Source organism: Accipiter gentilis, chromosome 9 (assembly GCF_929443795.1).
Source record: "Accipiter gentilis chromosome 9, bAccGen1.1, whole genome shotgun sequence".
Classification (NCBI taxonomy): domain Eukaryota; kingdom Metazoa; phylum Chordata; class Aves; order Accipitriformes; family Accipitridae; genus Astur; species Astur gentilis.
The window spans coordinates 27,366,046-27,386,906 of NC_064888.1; the positions used below are offsets into that span (position 1 = coordinate 27,366,046).

General features: G+C 35.1%; 1 protein-coding gene across 1 annotated transcript in view; it reads right to left on the reverse strand.

The window, feature by feature from the left end:
* ADGRA1 (adhesion G protein-coupled receptor A1) overlaps positions 1 to 20,861 on the reverse strand; it is a 290,403-nt gene that overhangs the window by 135,465 nt on the left and 134,077 nt on the right. Inside the window, exons 8-11 of the mRNA XM_049810494.1 lie at positions 10,710 to 10,874; positions 7,111 to 7,309; positions 5,662 to 5,811; positions 2,429 to 2,590 (exon numbers count right to left, since the gene is read on the reverse strand). Coding sequence (XP_049666451.1) covers positions 2,429 to 2,590; positions 5,662 to 5,811; positions 7,111 to 7,309; positions 10,710 to 10,874 — 676 coding nt within the window. The remainder of the gene's footprint in view (positions 1 to 2,428; positions 2,591 to 5,661; positions 5,812 to 7,110; positions 7,310 to 10,709; positions 10,875 to 20,861) is intronic.

Sequence of the window (20,861 nt, forward strand, 5' to 3'; positions counted from 1 at the left end):
GCTGCTCCCAGGTCCTCTGAGGGGGCTCCCATAGCCTTCCCTCTGGCCCAGTGTCAAGCTGAGGCTCCTCCAAGGCCTCACCTGAACTCCATGGTGGCTGCGTCGCAGCCTGGCCACCAGCGCTGTTGCCCCAGGCCCACCACTGTCCTGGGGCCAGCCTCCTCACCGTGACCTGGCCTGGCGACCACTGGGCTGTGAGTGGGCCTGGTTGCCATCACTGGGCCTGACCCTCACCCTAATCTGCAGCCTCACATTCCCCACCTGACCTCATCACCACCACAGAGGACGTGCCCCTGGGCTGGAGCTGCCCCCGACTGCCCCCGGCGTGCCCTGCTCCCCGGCTGGGGGCAGTGGGACAGGCCCTGACTGGGGAGGCCCGGGCCCTTGCGGCATCCTGACAAGAACCTTTCGTCTATATGACTTCTCTAAGATTTTAAATACCGTACAGCAGAATAACGTCTTCTTTGGTTTACTGTGATACGATTATTAAATGAAACATTAAATATATCTTTATATATATATATATATGAAAGAAATTATCTAGTATTTGAAAGTTGCTACTGGCCATTCTTCCTGCAGCATATTTTGTATGCCATTTGACAACAAGGGAGACCTAAGAAGATCTAAACAAAGGTATCCATCCTCGTGGTTTTTTGACGTTGAGATTAGCTATTCCACAACCTCATGGAACTGGAAAAACATTTTTTGTCTTCCAAAAAAGATGGAGGGATAACAGCCATGGCTCACAAGTAGGTTTTCAATGTGCAGGGAACAGTTGAGCATATGTTATATGACTGACAGTTTATAGAAGTTCCTTTTTTTTTCAGGAATTGTATTATAAGCTAGCAGCTACCTAAGCTTTGGGGGTTTTATTTGCTGTTCTTTAAAATAAAGAAAGCAGATGCAATTTCTGTGAGACAGTTTGCTGGCTGGCCTCCAAAAGGAACAGAAGTGTTTGGTATTGCATGAGATGACACTAGAAAAACTCCACAGCTTTGTTTATTTACAAATTGCACTCAACAGTAAACTAATTCTCCTACAGAAAACTATAAGAAGCAAAAAGATAAAAAGCATGGCAAAAAGGTTAGTGGCACAGATCTACATTTGAGTACACAGAATTACTGTTTACAGTAATGTCAACAGCTTCCTGAAGCAGTGACAAGGGAAAAAAAAAAAAAAAAAAAAGACATTTGGCACTTGACATTTAAAAGAAGTTTGGGTATAAAGCAACAGAGCCCTCCTAGCTGTCACATTGCAAAATACTTCTAAAAGACACACTATTGTTTCTATGTATTTAATTTAAATAAATATTTTTAGCAAAATTGTTTATTTTATGTAAATGGGAATGAAATAAAAAACTTCCTTTAGAAAACAGTCCAATATGTTTTTGTCTTTGTTTGAAAGACTGTTTTTCTAAAAATATACAGTGAAGGAACTAAGGCCATTATGCTATTTGGCTCAGCCTATAATTCAGATCAACCTGTAATTCCTCCTTTTTCAATTTTTTTTACCTTTATACCTTATATACTTTTTTTTACTTTTATACTTGTAATTGAAACTAACACTGAACTCACTTTTAAATAGTGCGTTCGTGTAAATGCAGTGGACAACTGAGAAAATAAGGGTTGTTTAAAATTAAGCAAGCAAGCAAACCAATCCCAGGAGCTGTAAGGCTTTAAAATATTTATCTCAAATTCTAAAACGATAAGTTTCAAGCTTCTGATTTAGATGCACTTCTGCTATTTAGATGTTGAAACTGGCAAAAAGACAGTTTTTCAGTGTCCAAACAACCCCTCAGTATGTAAGTGACAAATTCTTGTAGGTAGAGTCCAGGGAATAAAAACAATTATTTCATACAGCTACAGTTTGCTTCTAAAAAACCTAAAACTAACCATAAATTAGTAATCCTTATGACAAGACACTTTTTTTGGATCATTCTCTAAATGCTTTAAGCAAGTATTATCTAGAAACCTCACTGAAAGGCATATTAAAATCTTCAAGCAACAAGGGAGCATGTTGTCTTTTCTCTTATTAAAAATTTCACTCACTCAACTTTGACCTTTCAAAATAAACCCATATACTGTAGTGGCAAGAACAATAGAAACTGAGTGAATAGCAAGAACACTAGAGTGATAGTGTTGTGAAGAGTCTATTGTAAGAATAAATACAATAAATCAAAGTTAAGAAAGAACCCTTTTTAATACCATCAGTGATACTCAAAAAAATATTTTGGTCTTCCAAACAGAATCTAGGAGAAGAAAAAAAAATAAAAATCACAGAGCCAAGTATATCTACGTAAATCAGCTATGCTGTGTATCTGGCTTACACAATCTTGCTTCTCTATATACTCGTGGTTGTAAAAATTGTGAAGAAAAGTGACATTTTTAAAATAAATTCTGACAAAAAGCTTTGTAATTTTATGAAATACCTTTGATATAACTTGAATATTACTGGTCAACATTTGACTTGCAATGTGTTCCACACATCGTACAATCCTGGTGCAGGCTTTGTCTTCCTTTTGAGCCATCCACAACACATGGTCATCAACCAACATTATATTGCTGGCAATTTCAATGAGAGCATCCCCAATCTGGAAGAGAAAAAAACACCAAAACCCAAAAATGGTATTGTCTGGAAAACTCACAAAAATAGGAAAAGAATACACAAGAGTACAAGTGAAAGCAGGCACTGTATCTCTCTTGGTAACCATCATTCAAAGACAGTTTTGATTCTATTAAGAAAATTAAATGGACTGAAAAATGAAGACCAAGAAAAGAAAAGTGCAACTGACTTCAAGGAAAAGCTTTTTTATTCACAATTTTAAAGCTTATCTTCTAGATACACCACAATCACCCTTTTCCTTAAACCAGTTAAAATTAACCATATCCCTCTAAAGAACTGCTTCATGTTTAATCAAAGGACTTTTGGGAAAAGGGAAAAAAAAAAAAAAAAAAAAAAAAAAAGAGGGAAAATATATTTGAAAGGCATTTTTGTTACATACATAGTAGGGTAAATTTGAGAAATAACTTAGGTGCTCTAGCAAACCTATATCATCTCATTGGCTATACAGAAAATCTGGGCTTATAGCTTTGGATGTTTTAATTCACTCTTGTAGCTAACCCAAAGTGATAAATCTTTGTTTTGCCAGATGACATTTTGCAGGTTTTGGTAGATATGACTGTGTGTTTCAAATTTTTATTAGTATATTGCATTTAGAAAGAATAAACATCACTGTGAGTATTTTTTTGTGATTATTTCAAATTGAAATAAAAATATTTACTTTTTAAAATTCTAAAACTTACTTTGAGTGACATTTCAAAATTAACATTACCACATTACCATTATTTTTGAAAGCAAAGATATGCCAAAGATATACAAGGTTTTCACATATAAATTGAATAGAAAGGTATATAGAGGAGAAAAAAGGGCTGGGAGAAATATAGCTAAAGAAAAGTTCAAGAGGCTAAAAACTCAATCTAATAGAAAAATAAGGCAAATACACAGACAATTCAGTGGGAAGGAAAAAAGAAATTCAGCAATGGAGAAAAAGGTTTAAGGAATGACTGAGGTTATGAAGTTAGTTCTGCATTTTCAATAAAAAATAAATAAATTTCACATGCATTGCAAGGGACACAGAAATAATGAGACTATATGTGAGATTTTATGTGACTGTTCCTGAAATATTTAATCTATTTTTGAGAAGATAATTACTAGATAACTCTAGATGGCTTTTGACAGTGTGACAGAATTATTGATACAATGAATAATAATAAAACACATTAAGAGACTGGAGTGATTTATGAGAAATGATTAAAGCATACACCAATCAGCTAACCAGTAACTTACACATGTCTTAGAACAATAGTCTATAAATATACAAAAGGGGAGAAATAAGAAAATGAAATAATTTATATTGTAATTAAATGCATTAATTAAAAGTAAATGCATGGCATTAAAAAAAAAACAACAAAAATTTGGGGTAATACGTGTACATCTTCTTGGCAAAAACCTGTAGTATATTGCAAATATGTCCGCAGTGCAGCTGCTGAAGCTCTCTTGTTTGAGAGGTGAACCACCAGATGGGACAAAGTACCACTAACTTGTTGTATAAAAATGAATAATCCTATGCTGACTGGGAGAGGCGTTCCCCAGAAAGCATGTAGAGAAACTGTACTACTTTAGCTAAAATGGTTTTTAAATTATTTTGATAACTCACAGAAAACCTCTGTGTATGTATTTTCATTAATTTCTAATGGTTTTATATAACCGTAGCTTCAGCTGCTAGTCAATTCCAAACTGATATACCTTTGTTCATGTGTTGCCTTGTATTAAATAAAGTTCAATCCTATTTATAATTACATGAGTGCAGCCTCATGTGTGAAACTACTGACACTTGAACTTCACATGTATTTTTGTACCTTACAAGTGAGAGTTAAGAAATGGGTGTTAGGAAAGAGCTCAATGAATGAGGAACCTACTTAGTGGACTTGAGAGAGAGGAAAAAGTGTAAAGTTCAAAACAGAAGAAGGAAACAGAGGTGAATTACGAAAAATGTTCTTTAATTATGAAAACAATAAGGGATTATGAAATAAGAGATGTAGAGGTGAGTGGTGGAGATGGAGATGTTTCAATACCAAAAACCAGAAACTGAAACTTATTTGAAAGTTGGAAGAAATCAGTTAAAAGATTAGACATGGTGCTCAGTTTTAATGGATAATGCATCAGCTGCTAGAAAAATAAAGAGGCTTTATGGTAAATCCAACTGTTTCTTTTGGATGGTAAATTTTTATTTTGTCAGAAAGCAGTAAGATCTTATAATTATTTTGAGCCGAAATACAGTTGTAGCTTTGAAACTTGATTCTTGGAAAGCACTTAATAATACACTTTCGGTCTGGCTTAAAATGATGAAATTGAAGTTGGAGGCTTTCTCAAATTGGCACTAAAATGTTAACTGTTACAATCCCCAGAGCTAGAATGGAATGAACATTGCCAAACCAAAGGAAAACAAATGTTTTAACTATAGCTATCGTGTACAAAAATTACAGGTTATGAAATCTTTATGCAAGCAGTTACTCTGAAAATTAACAGTAAAAGCTATAATGAACATTGCTGTTCTCTATAAAAACCTATTTTTCCCATAGGGTTTTGCATAACTCTCTGATTAGATTTCCCTGTAAAAATGCCATACATTACGTCAAAGGTTTCTGTAGGAAGTTGCACTTAAAGACACATTATCTTCTCTTCACATGAAGTGATACATGCTCGCAGAACTCAGTGAAAACCTCCTGATGAAATGGAGAAAACAAAAGCAGCGTGTGTAACTCCAGTGGCCAGATGGAGAGGCACCCTGAGTTCATTCTTATATGTTAGACATGGTAGAAATTAAAATGAAAAAGAAAATTAAAGAAGTGACTTATTGAAAACCAATTTTTATTCCTAAGCAGCAATGCTTTTGTCAGTCAGATGAGATGGCTTAGTTGTCCTTTTTGGCATAAAGAAACATATCACAGTAGAGGCAGAACATTTCCAATCAGAATATACCAGCAATCGATTTTAGAAGCTACTCTTCAGTGTGTGCCTGCATACATTAAGAACAGGGCCATATGCGAAGACTTCACTTCTAAGTGATAATTTTTTTTCCGCATAGAGAAGATATCTTACATCTTCAACTTCATCCACGAAGACAATTAACTTTTCCATTATATAAGCCAAATATATTACATCCATTTTATCCGCAAAGTGAGAAGCACCTCTTGTGTAGGCTGTCAGCTGGCGGGAAAATTCAAGCACGGTCGTCAAATTGATGTGCATCTGAAAATACATCAGAATTGTTAGGTGTAATAAATCAGCTAGCTTCATTCTCTGTTAAAAACTGGGGATCACATCCATTTGTATAATGCTTACTATAAATTCACATGGATTTATATGCATTAGTAGTACTATGGGCATAAAATTCAGGGCATATGAATGTATCTTCAGCATTAAGTCTTAGATTTCAGTGCTGTTATCTGAAGACACCACCAGAACAGGCCAACAGATTTTGAAGATTTTTGTCTACCTTTTCTAGACTGTAACTAACTGGCCTTATAAAATATTATACCAAGCTACTAACCTTGCCTTGCATGTACCTTTAGATTGTCATGACAACAACAGTATCAATGAGGTTTCATATATACAGTGATGCATGGTGGGAGAACAAGGGACAATGGTAGTAAGTTGAAAGAAGTTCAGTTCAGATTGGTTATGAAGAAAATCTTTTCTGCCATGAGGGTAGTCAGGTGTTTGAACAAGTTACCCCCAGAGGTTGTGCAGCCTTCATCCTCAGAGGTTTTAAAGACCTGAGAGGTTAAAGCCCTGAGAAAACTGGCCTAACCTCATTGCTTACAGGAGAATGGACTGGATTCTAGAGACCTTCCTAATTATTTTATTATCCTACAACTGCACTGGCTCTCTTAATATAGTAATTATTCTTATTTAAGTAGGAACACATCTGAAAATAAACTTCCTGTGGTGTTATCTAGCACTACTGATTGGGAAGAAATGATCAAGGAAACTGAAAGTTGTAAAAGTTGTTATGGCAGTTACAGGTCTGTGCCATCCTCCATGCTGCTCCCTGTTATGTTCTTTTATCTCATTCTCACTTTTACTTATCTACAAGAAACCATTTAAGTACTGCTTTTTTGGAAGACATCAAAAAGGCATTCTAAAGTAGGCTTCATTTCTGCAGCTCTTTTAAATGTGTTATGGACAATGGCAATGAGGAAAGGCACTTCAGCTGATAGAACTCTGATACAGGACTTCAAGAGAAATTAACATCTTTCTGGTAAAAAAGCATGAGGGGAAGACGAAGGAACTGAAGTGAAGTACCGATGACCCTGCCAACATTACTAACGGTCATGTGGACTCCAGGCACCAAGAGAAAAAGAATATTAAAATAAAGACAATAAATGCTGTGCATTTGCTCCTACTACAACTTCAATTACCAAACAAACTGTCTTTCACGTAAAACATTTTGTTAAAAGTCCAGCTATCCCAAAGTTGTGGCTGAACAGAAATTTCTTGCGAGCTCTCAGTACCGGAGAAGGGAAGCCTTGGATTTCATAGCATTACCTGACTAAAAGCATGAAGAACTTGAGTTACTTCTTGTGAATAAGGACATTCAGAATAGTTTTCTTCATCCCAGCGCCCAGTTCGATTACATTTACGCCATGCCTTAGAGTCTTCTGCGCCATTGTGAAAAGCAATGGAGTTAAAGGAGTACTGGAGACAGGGATGGTAAGCAGTTATCCCGGCCAAAGTTTTGGGCCATCTATGAACAACATGGTAATAAAAAATTACAATGTAAAACTTCTTATTTAAAGGCAACTTACAATATAGCAACAATATACAGAATATATGAGAAAAAGGCTGTTTTAATGTTTACCTCATTATATTCTATAATTAATTACTTTGTTTCCTTGAAAAACGTCAAAATTATACAGGTTCAAGTCTGGCTGGTCACACATTAATTCTGCATTAATCCCAGGAAGGTGTTTGGTATTAAGGAAAAAAATACAGATGGCATTTTCCCTACATTCATCTTTGCAGACTGCATAAAGCAGAGCGGTAAGTCCATAAAGCAAAAAAACCCCAAAGCCTATTATTAAATGCTGTAAAACATAAATGCTAAAAATGTACCTGACAATCTTTGCTTTGCATTTTGACCCATCACTACAAAGCCCTCTCTGCCACAAAGCCCCTAAAAGCAAAAATCCTCGAATGTATCAGAAACCAATAAACAAGATTTCAGCAAAGATTCTGTCTCATGGAGGAGGAAGGAGCTAACCCTCAAAAACTAACTCTTTAGATATACATGATTTATGTAGTGTGATTCCAAAACAAACAGTCTGAAAACAAACTATAAACCAAGAGCAGCCAGAATTGTTCTATTTAGCTCATGGGTCTATTCTACAATACTTTTTCTGTATACCTGCTGCATTCTCTAGAATGGCACAACTGGGATCTATTTCTTTTGGTACCAAATCCATTGTCATTTCCAGGCTAGTATGGACATAACAGGATCAGGTAATTGGGAGAAATTAAAGAAAACCAGAAGTGTGTCATCAGCAAGTCAGTATGTCTGGAAATGATACGGTTCTTTAATTGCACTGATGTGATGACTGAACCCAATCAATCATAAAAATATTCTGCTTGCCAGTGAAGCCACACCTTGACAATCAACCTTTGCTCAAACATACATATTAGCCCCTCTTAGTTGTACAATGCAGGTCCATTTGGACATCGTTACATCATATACTGACACATTTGGGGCTACGTAAGTTTTCCTCATTTCAAACAAAGAAAAGGTAAAAAGAAAAATACTTTTACGTGTCATAGCCAACTGTCACTGGACTAAATCATTTTGTGATACAAATTCACTTGATGCAAAACGAACCATGAAAGGAGCTTCACAAAAAAAAATCAAAATATGTACAGTAGTATATTCTCCTTTTGCCTCTGGGCTGAAATACTGAAATATTATTTTTAGTAAAACATTTGCATTAATGCAATTGGGCCACACTGAGTAAGTAGCAACTTACCTCAAAAGTAAAACTAAGATAATTCTGAACCTTGTATTAGCACAGGTAGCAGAATCTGGCCTTTATGAATAGGAATGATAGGACATAACATTACCATTTGCATTTCAGAAGGATCTTACAGAGAGCTGGAAAACAAAAAATGAGGAAAATATGGCCGTCCTAGAGTAAAACTCTTAGTACATAAGGCCAATTCATTCTGACTCACAGTGCCTAATTCTTGCTGCAGTTGTGCAATTATAAATACCACCTAGGCTGGTCAACTGAAAGAACGACGCTTCCCTAACAGTTGATGCTTTTTTCCTTTTTTTGCCCAATAAAAGAACTGTTCTTTCTAGCTTTGCTATTGTGGTTCAACTCTTTCTACTTACATACTTGCTATGTTACCAAAACTTCAAAGACCTTTGTAAGAAAAATTTCTGGTGTGATAGCTACATCTCTGAGGATAAACCTTTGGAACAATTTCAAGTGCTAATGCTGAGTTTGAGCCTGATCAATTATCTATAATTTTGAATTCGTTCCCTCAAATGCCAAAAGAACCTATGGACTCAGCAACCTTTTGATATACGTTTTAAAAATAAATTTATATGGATTTCTGGAAAGACGATCAATAGGGAGAGAAATGTGCACTCCTGTTCTTTTGATTTATATAAAATGACAAAAATCCCCCTGATGTTAGTTTGTGCAGTCTGTAGAATTTATATATATTTATTTATGAAGAAAAGGATGTCATTTTATGGCACGAACATGAACTTCATAAAGTTGTCATCTAAAAGATTCAGTGCGTGTTATCCGATAGGAAGTATATATATATTTAAAGATCTAATTAAAACACATTTAAGCATGTCCACTATGAGAAAACAAAATGGCAGTTTTTGCGATGACAAAAAAAATATAGCTGAGAATGTCAAAGATCTCTAATAGATTTTAATCCATATATACAGATTAAGTAGGTATATAAATATATGTTCAGCAAATGTGGCATACTCACTGGAACTGAGGTTAACACATAATAAAATAGCTTCATAGTAAACAGATTGTGTGACTCGGTTTCTCCATTTCTTTCTAATTCATTCCTTTATTTTTATTCAAACACAAGAAATAGTAGTAAAAGGCCTTTGAAAAAGTTTTAAAGGTAACTTAAAAATGAAGAGAGGCTTTCAGGTCAGAAGTATTGGCAGAAAGTTCTGGCATTTAAGAGAAGCTTCCTCTTTCATCTACTTTTCCTTTCATTAACGATTCAAGCTGAATTCTTATTGTAATTCACTTGGTAACAAATTAACTTCTTGATTTCTCAATGGGAATGCCATCATACATCAGTGTTATTGTCAACCAGGTAATTATATTTTGTTTAAGCGCTTTATGCATATCATTGACGTATTTTAGAGCTAACTGAAAACAATAGCAAATTCCACATAATCCTTAACTTTTTCTTCAGTTAAGGAGGATTAAAATTAAAAAAACCCACCAGCATATGTAGATAAAAGTAAAGATGAAACAAAAATTACATTTAGTGAACAAAACTGAGCAGACTCTAAGATTCGGATAGCAGGACGGATGTGGTGTCTAATCATGTGATGTATTGGTGGAACCATGTGTGTCCTTAAGCTCACCTCAAACAATCTATTTGCTTTACTAAGTAGTTTTACTTGCTGTTTTGGTTCTCTTCAGAGAAATATTTTACTAACAGTTTTATGTTATTTGTTACCTCTAATCTCAGCTGAACAAAACCAGCAGAACTGGAACAGATTAGAAAAGTACTGAAGATTTAATCTTCTAACACTTTAAATGCAGTGTTATCATAGTCTATAACTTAGAAAAGACAAAGAACAATTTTGAACCCTCTCTCATTTAGTTGTAAAGAGCTTACATCTTTTGAAATTTTCCATAATCTTGCACTGAGGAATTAGAAGAAAGATTCTCTGACTTTCACAAGCCACTGCTGCTCTTGAAGCACTAGCTGCCATTTCCCATAAAAATCACACAGTGCTCCTCCTTCCTACTATATTATGTAAAAATGACAAGTAAAATAAGTGATGTCTTCGTAACTGACCCTGAAGTATCATGTAAGCATGAATATGGTCTGTATCTATATCAATATATGAAACACACTCCAAAACCAGAAAGTCATACCTGAAATCTCCCTTGTTGTTAATAACTCTTTCTGCAGGGCAGTAGGGTGCAGCTGTTTCAAGTACCACAATTTCTACTCGTTTAGTGCTATTTCCATAGGAATTGCTGACTAGACACTCCCAGTCTCCAGTTGCATCAATGTCAATGCTGGATAGGATAAGTTCACTATAGAAATAAAAGATTAATTATTGCATATACTTAATTATATAGAGATTGAGTCATTGGTTTTCTAACATTAACTTATCTTCAGAGATTTTCTATGAAAATATAAAACCAGGTTTTGCTCTATGTTATTATATGGACAGACAATATTTGAGTGATTGGTATTATGATTTTAGCAGCAGTTGACAATGCAACCAATCCAGAGAATGCTTCCCTTCAGCTGTGGTTGCAGCTTCTATGGCATTTCAACAACAGAATCTGCTGCTCCTGTGGTAGCATGGGAAAAGTTTTCTAGAATAGCCATTGACTTCGGAAGCTGAATATAATTTTTCTGATGAACACAAAATGAGATGAGGCAAACGCTGATGTTTCTTTCAGTACTTTACTACTCATGAACTTTCACACTGTACCCCACCAAATATGAAATGTAGTTAGTAATTTAAAGAAATTAAGGTTGTATTAAGTCTTTATAATGAGTGTTAGACAAGTTAAATATAGAGACCCTTTGTGGCTTCTCTTACAATACAAACATTGTGCATGACTCCACCACACCAGTATTTAGCTGCCTAAGCTAAATATTCTGTATATAACTAGAGAAGGAGGAAATAATTTCAGGAACACTTAAAATTGTCTAGAACCATTCTGGTTAGTATTTTCTCTATATATTTTAAATCCGGCAAGAAGCCAGATATACATTAATGGATATAGCCCAGGCCCTAATGAAGCCAATAAAGTTTAGTTTTTTGATTGACTTCATCAGGTATAGAATTTTATCCAATTACTGTAACTCTGTAGATCTCATAGACAAAAATAATGCTAACTACTACATTTTAAGAAGGTAATACATTAGATCTTAAATCTGCCATTGGGATAGAAATAAATTTTACCACAGTTTTAAAGAAAGAACATCTTTTGAAAGTAGCTGTGAGAGGAAAAAAGGTAGTAATTATCTGAAATATTTACTTTGCCTGACACAAATGGCTCATCTTTGAATATGCCTTGTGGTTTAGACAATTAGAAATTATGTGGGAAGAAAAGTGGTACAGTCAGAAAGAGGGAGAAGGTATATTATAGAAACAGAAGCACAGAATTTAAAAGTTATTAAATTTATTTCAGATCTGTATTTAAAACAAAATCTTAAAAAGTTTCACTTGTGGCTTTTGGCACTTTTGTAAAAAGCCTGACATTTTGAAAGAAATACACAGAATAACTACATGTAATTTATTTTTAATTTTTTTTTCTGTTTTAAACTTTTCTAAAAATGTCATCCTTTTTCAGTTTAAACCTTTGTATATTATACAGGCACTTTTATTAACTTGGCTACAAGAAAGGATCGAATCTAATCTCCTTATATATAGACTACTTCTGATACACTTGAAAGTAGACCACAATCAAGGTAGGAAGTGATTAGTCATCTGCGTATGTAATTTTCCCTTTGAAATATGAATACAATAAAGGATGATTTTCTCAACTATTACTACAGGACCATTATCTTGGTCCCCAGAAAACAAGCAAACCATGGTAAATAGCCTTTGATGTAACTTAAATTGCTTCAGAATTTGTGTGTAGTTCTCCAGATATTCAGTCAAATTTAACATTAAACAGTAACTTTAAAAATCTCACGCTGTTCCTATTTATCATGGCTTGGAGCTTCAAGTACCTTGTAACCCCCTATTCCATTTTTACAATGAATTCTAACATGTTTTTATTGCAGCAAATATGCAAAAAGCATTACTAGCCATTCTCAGAGTAGCTCAATATTTTCATGTCAAAAGAAGCGATTGTTCTCTTAAGAAGTCTTAGATGAGAAAGGCCAGTAACAGCAGCCTCTTAGCTAATTCTTAATACATCTTTTTACATTCAGGATGAAATACTTCAGTGAAATTAGCCAGTTGATAGCAATTTTTTAATTAAATCTTCTATTTCATATGTCACAAAAATCTCACATCATCTTTATAGGCAGCTGAGAAAGAATATGTTCCTAGAGCTTATAAAACCAATTATCCATAAAAGCTCTTTTTCACTGAAACAATAGGAAGCATAAATATTCACCTGTGGCATGAAGACCCAGAGACTTCCCAAGTGAATAGAATGTATGACAGATGTGCTGATCTTTTGATATATTTCCTATAAAATACCCACAGTCATTGTTAACAATACAAATTTGATAAAACTGGGAACCATGGTGATTTCAGGTAAATAGAACAGTTGAGCATATTATCGGTTTTACAGGTAATCAATATGAAGATAAATACATATGAAGAAAAAGGGCACATTTTCTATTTATTTAAATTGTTGAAATGTGTTCCAATGCAAATTTATCTGCCACTAAATAGATCTCCTGACATTAGATGAAGTTTCTTAGTTTCACAGACAAATATTTACTGATACATCAGAGTTGCTTCTGGTAGAAATGCAATACTTGAACACTGGTTCAAGTTCTCTAGAATGATAAGTAAATCCTCATCACATTCACACTTTTGATCTTCTATGGCCCTTTCTTCAGATGGTGAACCAAAATAAACCAGAATAGGTTTATGCAATATAGAAGAAGCTGTATAATGACTAGAATGTGGAATTGTCTTCTGAATTGCCATCTGGCCACTGTAAATGATGCATTCATTTATATTCCTCTAGGAATATTTTGGATAGCAAGCCCAGTGGTGAAACTGTTCATTTACTTACCATCTGGATATGACAAATGATAATTGATCTTACACCCCTGGAGAATACTGGGGACTGGATTAAAAAAAAAAAAAAAAAAAAGTCTTGTCTTTTAATTCTCAAAAAGAGAAGTCAACTTGATACTTTAACATTTTCTCCACTTATAATCCTTGGCGACTTCACAGTCCTGGCAGACCAAAAGGAAAGGGTGGGCCTGTATAGAATTTTAAACCTCTTCATAAAGTTTTCTAGTAGGTCAGTTACATATTTTAAGTCTTGGCATGGTTACATTAGCAAATCCAGAATTTCCATTGTTTTTCTTTCTCTTAATAAAAAGGCATTCTTGATCTCTCTTGGCCATGGAAACAAGTCCTGATAAAAGGCAAGAACTCTCCTGTGACCTGAGAACATGGTAGGACTCTGGTTTAGGAGGTTGACAAGAGCACAACAGAATTAAGAGAGGACGGCACCTTTGGCTGTATAATTTTCTTGATCATCCTATCTCACAGAAGCTAATAAAAGTCAAGCCTCAAATGAAATGATCTTGCCTCTACTATGCAGCTTTCCTAAGGCTGGAATATGAGTCAGAAAGAGTTCCTACTCCCTCTACATTAGCAATCATATCCCACTCCTCAGAGGTGCGAGAGTTGCTAATTTTGTGGAAATTTTTGACTTACCAAGACATAAAACAAAGTCAGATGTTCATGAGATGGTGCCAAGGCAAACTGAATATGAAGATTGCTGCCTGATGAGAACAAAAGGATGACTAGCAAGCTTTTCTCAAGTCTTCTTTTGAAATTATAGTGGCATTCTCAGTAAAAACATTGAAAGGAAGAAAGAGAATATACATGTTTCTTTTTTTGTACTGGAAAATTTCATGCATGGTGGGATTTCTTTTTCAAATGTGATGATTGACGTATTGAAAAAAATTAATTAAAATGTACAGCTGATGCAATTGCATGAAAAAGCTCTTATAATATTCAATAGAAGCCCGTGGCATTTGTCATTACAAAGAGGGGAGCCATAATACAGGCGGAAGCCTTACCATGTAATCAAGTAACCTATGACAATAGATTTCTATTTGAGGCATAGTTTTGCATTGCTACAGCTATGCATAACTAATTAGACAATCAGAAGTAGGTCTCATTATGCAAAGTTACTCAACCATGTCCTGAAGTAATACCTTAGCGACATTTACTGTATGCCCCAGCAGTCATTTGCATGCCAGGAAACAGAGTAATGAATAAAGAGGAGACTTTAACACCATGTTTTGATTGGCTTTCATCAAGAAACGTTTTAAAGTCTGACTTGAGTTCCTGTAAGACTTGGGAAGAACCAACTGCCCTTCCTGGAGAGAAATAAAAATTAATTACTCACAGATAACATTTAGGTTTCCTCATATTCTTCTTCAGACATTTAAATAGTGAATGCTTTTCTACAGTTCAGGCAGAAGGCCTGCACAACCTGCATCCAGCCCATACCACCTTAAATTATTAATACTAACACAGAATTTTAAAAATGAGTGTTGGTCTCCAGAGTACACTGCTGCTTGGAATACAGCCTTTCACAGGGGATATAAGGTTAAAACATGGAAAATGAAGAGAGAATGTGTAAATCTAGGCACTTTAACTGAACTTAAATTGCTAGTCTGATCTCTTTGACAAAATTACTTATTTACCCATGAAAGAAACAGCTTTAGAAGGCTGATGGCCTTTAAATAAAGCTTGTGTCCAGGCAACAGCAAGAGAAAAAGAAGATTATTAAAGTTAGTACTCATTTTATGCTAGGCATCTAGCAAATATTTTTAGGTGTAATCAATTTGTCATACACATAGGAAATTCAATACACATGATTTTCTGGGTTTTTTTCTGATTGAATATAAAAACAAAGCATAACTTAGCATTTAATGGCATCCATAGCTACCCAAGAAATGTAATATGCTATAACATACTTTTACTATAATTTATCTATCAGCTAATTTGTTCACATCAGCATGCTAGGATCATGACAACAGTTGGCTTTGACTTCAGACATGCCAGTGGAAAGGACCTAATATTAATGACAATATATTGACAGAAGAAAACACAACCCACTTCCAAAATGGGAGAAAAGACCCATATGTCAGTAAACCATGACACTTTATTTCCTTTGTATCGCTCAAACTACTTCGACTGAAATGCAAATGTTCAAAAATATTGTCACAGGCTAATATTATCCATCTGTTATGTAAACATTTGCCTAATAGCAAGATGTGTTTTCTATAGGTGGATGTCAAAGAACCTGTAGCCTACATTTATATGCCATCAGTTTGTTTCCTAAAATTAAGAAAACAAATACTACTAACATTAGAGTGACTCTACCCAATCATCTTCAGAAATGGAGTCAGAAATCTAAATAACTCTACAACATACCACAACACGTTTGGTTTGTTGTACGATCCTTTGCTTTCTTAACTGAGGTTGTCAGGTAAAGACAGACTACCAGCTACTGTGCTGCATTGAAGAGTGTGCATAAAGGTGCTTGCATTTATCTTCATACTTCCCCAGTCCTAGAGTCTAGGATGCCAGTCTAGCTAGCTGAGAATGTAAAGTGGGGAGGGGAAAAAAATTTCCAGAGCACTCAAAGCTTTCCCTTGCTGGAGAAACCTTCAGACAGCTGGTGGGTCTGTGATGGCACAGTGCTATAAAGCTATCTGAAGAGAGTACACCTGGGCCAGGGCTTATTTAAAGTACGTCATGAATCAGTTGTCTATCATCGAGCTGCTTTGTCAGTTGGTGAGCGGTTTAGGGATGCTCAAATGTGTTTATTGTTATTAATTTTCTTTTACCAGCAAACTGCTTGACTGCAGGACGTGTACAACTGCAGCCTTCTGGGGAAATGGTGCTACACCTGCTGCGTGCCTTTCATCTGCCCTTAAGTAGTTTGTATGCTGCAATGTTACATCCAGAGGAAGCTTTATTTCATTAGCATGTCTTGTGATCTGTACACTATCAGAGGTTCTTAGACAAAGATAACACTATGACAATCAGTCCAATAGCCAAAATTGCATAAAAAGCTTTTAAAGTAAAATATTTCCCAGATGATTCAGAAGAGTTAACCTACTTATGACAACTCTTGATTTGTGGCATGTAATTGATTATGTGCCACTGGGACCAGCAAAAAAAAAAAGCAAACCTCAAACAAAACCAAGCAAAACCTACACAAAACCCACAAACAACACACAAAAGAAAACAAACCAAAACCCCACTACATTAATTTTACAATTTCAAATTATTTGTCAAATGCACACCACTTTGACAGAATTTCCCACTCTCCATAGTCAGTGGTGATGGTACAAATGCAGAAATCAATTATTTAATGAATACTTTATGGGATAGTGTAATTCTATATTAGGGCTAGAATACTGACCTGTTTTATTTGCTGATCTGCAAGAAATTTGGGAAGATCTAGAAAGGAGGTAAGACATAGCAGATTCCTACATAAGAATTTCAGGAAGAATCTCTATTCTTTCTCCAGTATATAGTGTATCTCTAACAGTGTAAACTTTATTTTATGATGGCCAGGCATCATCTAATCAAAATACCATAAACAATTAAAAATAGGGTTCTTTTATCCTGAAGGGAGAAAGAAGGGGAAGGGCTGGGACCTATTTTCATGGAATTCCAGCATGCTAATGAAGTAAAAAAGCTTTCTGTAAGTCCAAAAGGAGTATGTCCTACAACATATTCTCTATGTTGAATAAATTGAAATACATGAAAAGTAAAAAGTAATTCAGTTATTTGTTTTAATATTTCTAACATGTTTTGCTTTAAAGAAATGCTTTGCTTCACCAGTATCTAGGGTGATTGACCTGGTAGAAGGAGTACATCAAAGTCTGGACATAAGTCAGAATTGCTCTGAAATCACAGCTGATGCACAGGGTTACAGACTACTGCCTGGACTGAGAGAAAATGTATAATTATACCTTATATTGGTGTTGACAGGAAAAGTAATTTTTAAAAAAGCCAGTCCTGAGGTGTCAGCTCCAGACTGCTGCTGCAGTACAGCATCTCCTCAGCTGTATAGCTGCAGCTGTTTGAAGGGCCACATGAAAATCATTCTGGCCCTAATAAGTCAAAGCAAAACTCTGTGGAATCCCATTTATGGGGGGGGGGGGGGGGGGGGGGGGGATAGGGGGGTGGTGAGTGCAAATTTTTGGTCTTAATACTGAACTTAAGACTTCATTTCAGTGGTGTGGCTGGATGGACCCATACATAGCTGCAGGAAATAAGCAGAGACAGAAGTGCGAGGTCAAAATTCAGTGCAAGGCATCTTCTTAATATGGTCTCAACATCAAAAAAAAAGATAATCTTTAAAAGTTCTTCAGGAAGGACTCCATCAAATTTTTTTTACAGTTCTGACTTACTATTTTTTTTAGGGTTTTGTTTATTCTATCAGCCAAAAATACGTATCTATATTTTCTGTGAAAATACTTCTCTCTCCATCACATTTCAATAAGCAGTTACCCAAATTAAGCCTACAGTTTTTATGGCACAGCACAATTCTTACGTAATGGTGTATTACTTTAATGGTGGAGGGTATCATCGTTGCTGCTTTTGCTTTTCATAGTATTAGTATACTTTTCCACAGGTTATATTTTAAATTATTCCCCAAACTGATTAGTAGTAAAACGGTCATTGAGGTTTATTCAGATAATTGAAAGATTTTTACAGAAAAGGCCTAAGTTTAATTAATCTTCCAAATTATTTCACATGAAGATTCTCTTGATCTCAGCTAATGAAACCCTTAGCCTGTACATTTCATAATATTCTGCAATAATTTTAAATATTATCTTCCCATCTGATATATGAGAATGTTGCTGGTAAAGGTGCATCTGTCACTAGTCCTTTGCTGTCTACAGTGCCTGAAGAAAGCTGTAGACCCATTGACTACAGGTTTTAAAGTAATCTCAAAACCATACAGAAACATTGATTTACAATTTAAATGGTTATTTTGCTTCATTTCTTTCCTAACTGCTTGACAAGTAGGGGTCAGAGTCAGTTAGGTAAACCAACAAAATATAAGCACTAAACAATTTCTGCTGATTTCCCTGGGCTTCTCAGTATGACCCTCAGCTGCTCATCTCCAAATGCTCATGATAGCAGAACACAAAGTGATTATAAAATTTCTGCATTTCTGAATCAGATTCTTTGGATCTGTTCTAACATTTATTTTTGTTAATCTTGTGCAGAGTCAATCTCCAATATTTTGCCATGATTTGGCACATATCTGAACTTCCAATTGTGCATCCAACCTAGCAACACACTCATCAGTGATATACCATTTTCAGACCGTTCTTAACCTAGTATCAGTCCAAACCACCACGGCTTGCTTCATAGCTTTTCCAGATGTATTCTTGCCAAAAATTGTTAAGAGAGTTCAGGGGTCATTTGGATCCTTTCCACAAAAAATAGGCATAGAATTTCTGCCTTTCTCCCAGAAGTTCTGGAAGAGGTTTTTTTTTTTTCTTTGTTATACGGAATGCCTGCCTGGATCTCAAACCTGTCATGATACCACCAGTCTACTCTTGGAATCTATTTTTGTTCAATAATCATAACTTAAACAATCCTTATTCTTTTAGTGAAACTGTCTCAGCCAAATTCCAGATTCTTTACTAATAGCTGGAGTGATCATTTTAAACACTTAAAAATTATTAATTGGACTCAAACCCCCTTTTAGATTACAAAAATTATGATCTAAATTTTTAATCCACAACATTTCATTCCTTTTTATTTTTTTCCTAGTTCCCCCACTACTACAGTACAAGTGGATCATGATTTGAAACTGTTCCTCGCTATTGGACATTTCTTTTGCAGTTGGAAGTTTTGGATATTTTCACATAATCATATAACTCTGAAAGCATCTTTCAGAAATGAATATACACATTTTATGTATATACTTTAAAATCAATTTTCTTACTATTGTTCCTATCCTTGTTACACCTAAAGGATCAGCTGTAGCTCCATATTCTCTTATCTCAAATATTACTGTTTCTTTCATTATTTACTTTTGACCATCCCATACTGGCATTTGCTGTGGTCAAAATGTAAGGAAGCATTAGGTGCTTTAAAAAAAACCAGATTCTTAAGCTAACCTTTTTCTAAAAAAACCCCAACCAAACACAACAAAAACCCAAAAAACAAAATCAAAAGAACTCCCCCCAAAACCAAAACAAAAGACAAACAGCCAAATTTGGCAGCCATATTTAGAAGACTGAAATACTTAGGACCAAATTTAAGAGAAAAATATTTCTGGGGAATCACAGTTGAGACCTAATAGTCTCCACTTCCAGGGGCAAATCTATCTACACAACATTACAAAAATTACATCTGAAAAACGCTTCTGATACTAGCACCTGCTATCCTAGGTTTAGTTGAGAGCATATTAGTTTCTCCAGTTGTAGCACTCCTTTTTATGGGTTCTTAACTTTCTGCACAGTTTAATGTTTTCAGAAGAAGCACTTGCGAACTGTAATGGTCCCAGAGCTGCCATTACAGCTGTCAGAGGCATAAGCACTGTTAGACACTCTACACAAGTATTTATAGAATAGAACTAAAAAGACCGTAAAAGTGTCATTATAGTCTATGTGGTAAATAAGAAACTTCCCAAAAAGTAAAGTCTCTCTAGTACCGCAGAGTTGCTTCATTCATAAAAGTAAAATATTTTCCTTTATTAGTTTAATATTCTAATAACTGTCCTGCTAGCCTCTCCAAATACTGAAAGGGAACAGTGGGGAAGTTGGGAAAGATGCTGTGCTGCAGATCATCGTACATAATCTGCCTTCTATGTGGCTTCAGGGATATGGATTGTTTTGTTGCTGCTTATTGTGATCAAAATGATAATCTAATATTCTAGGCTTAAGAAATTACGCTGTCTTCATGGAAACACAATGTAACAATTTCAGCTAGATCCATTCACAGATGAGAGGATATCAGTTCCACATCACATTTACATTTTCATGTATGACTATGAGATTTACACACAGGCATAATGACAGAAAATTCAACATGAACAAAATCAAATATTATTATCATTGGCAAGAAATGGTAAATGCGAGCTAGCAGCAGAATTGAAAACACCTTCCCAAGATCTCCTGTAAGGGAATACTTTTTGCCAAGAAAAATGTCACAGGCCGGAATACAGTTCAAAACTTTAGCTTAATTATTGTAACAAAAACATTTATTTTAGTTTATTCTGCTTTATCATAGGAGACAAGAAATACACATTTGGATATTTTATCCTTCTGCTGCGTCAGTTAATAAAACAGAAGGGTTTAGTATGATATTT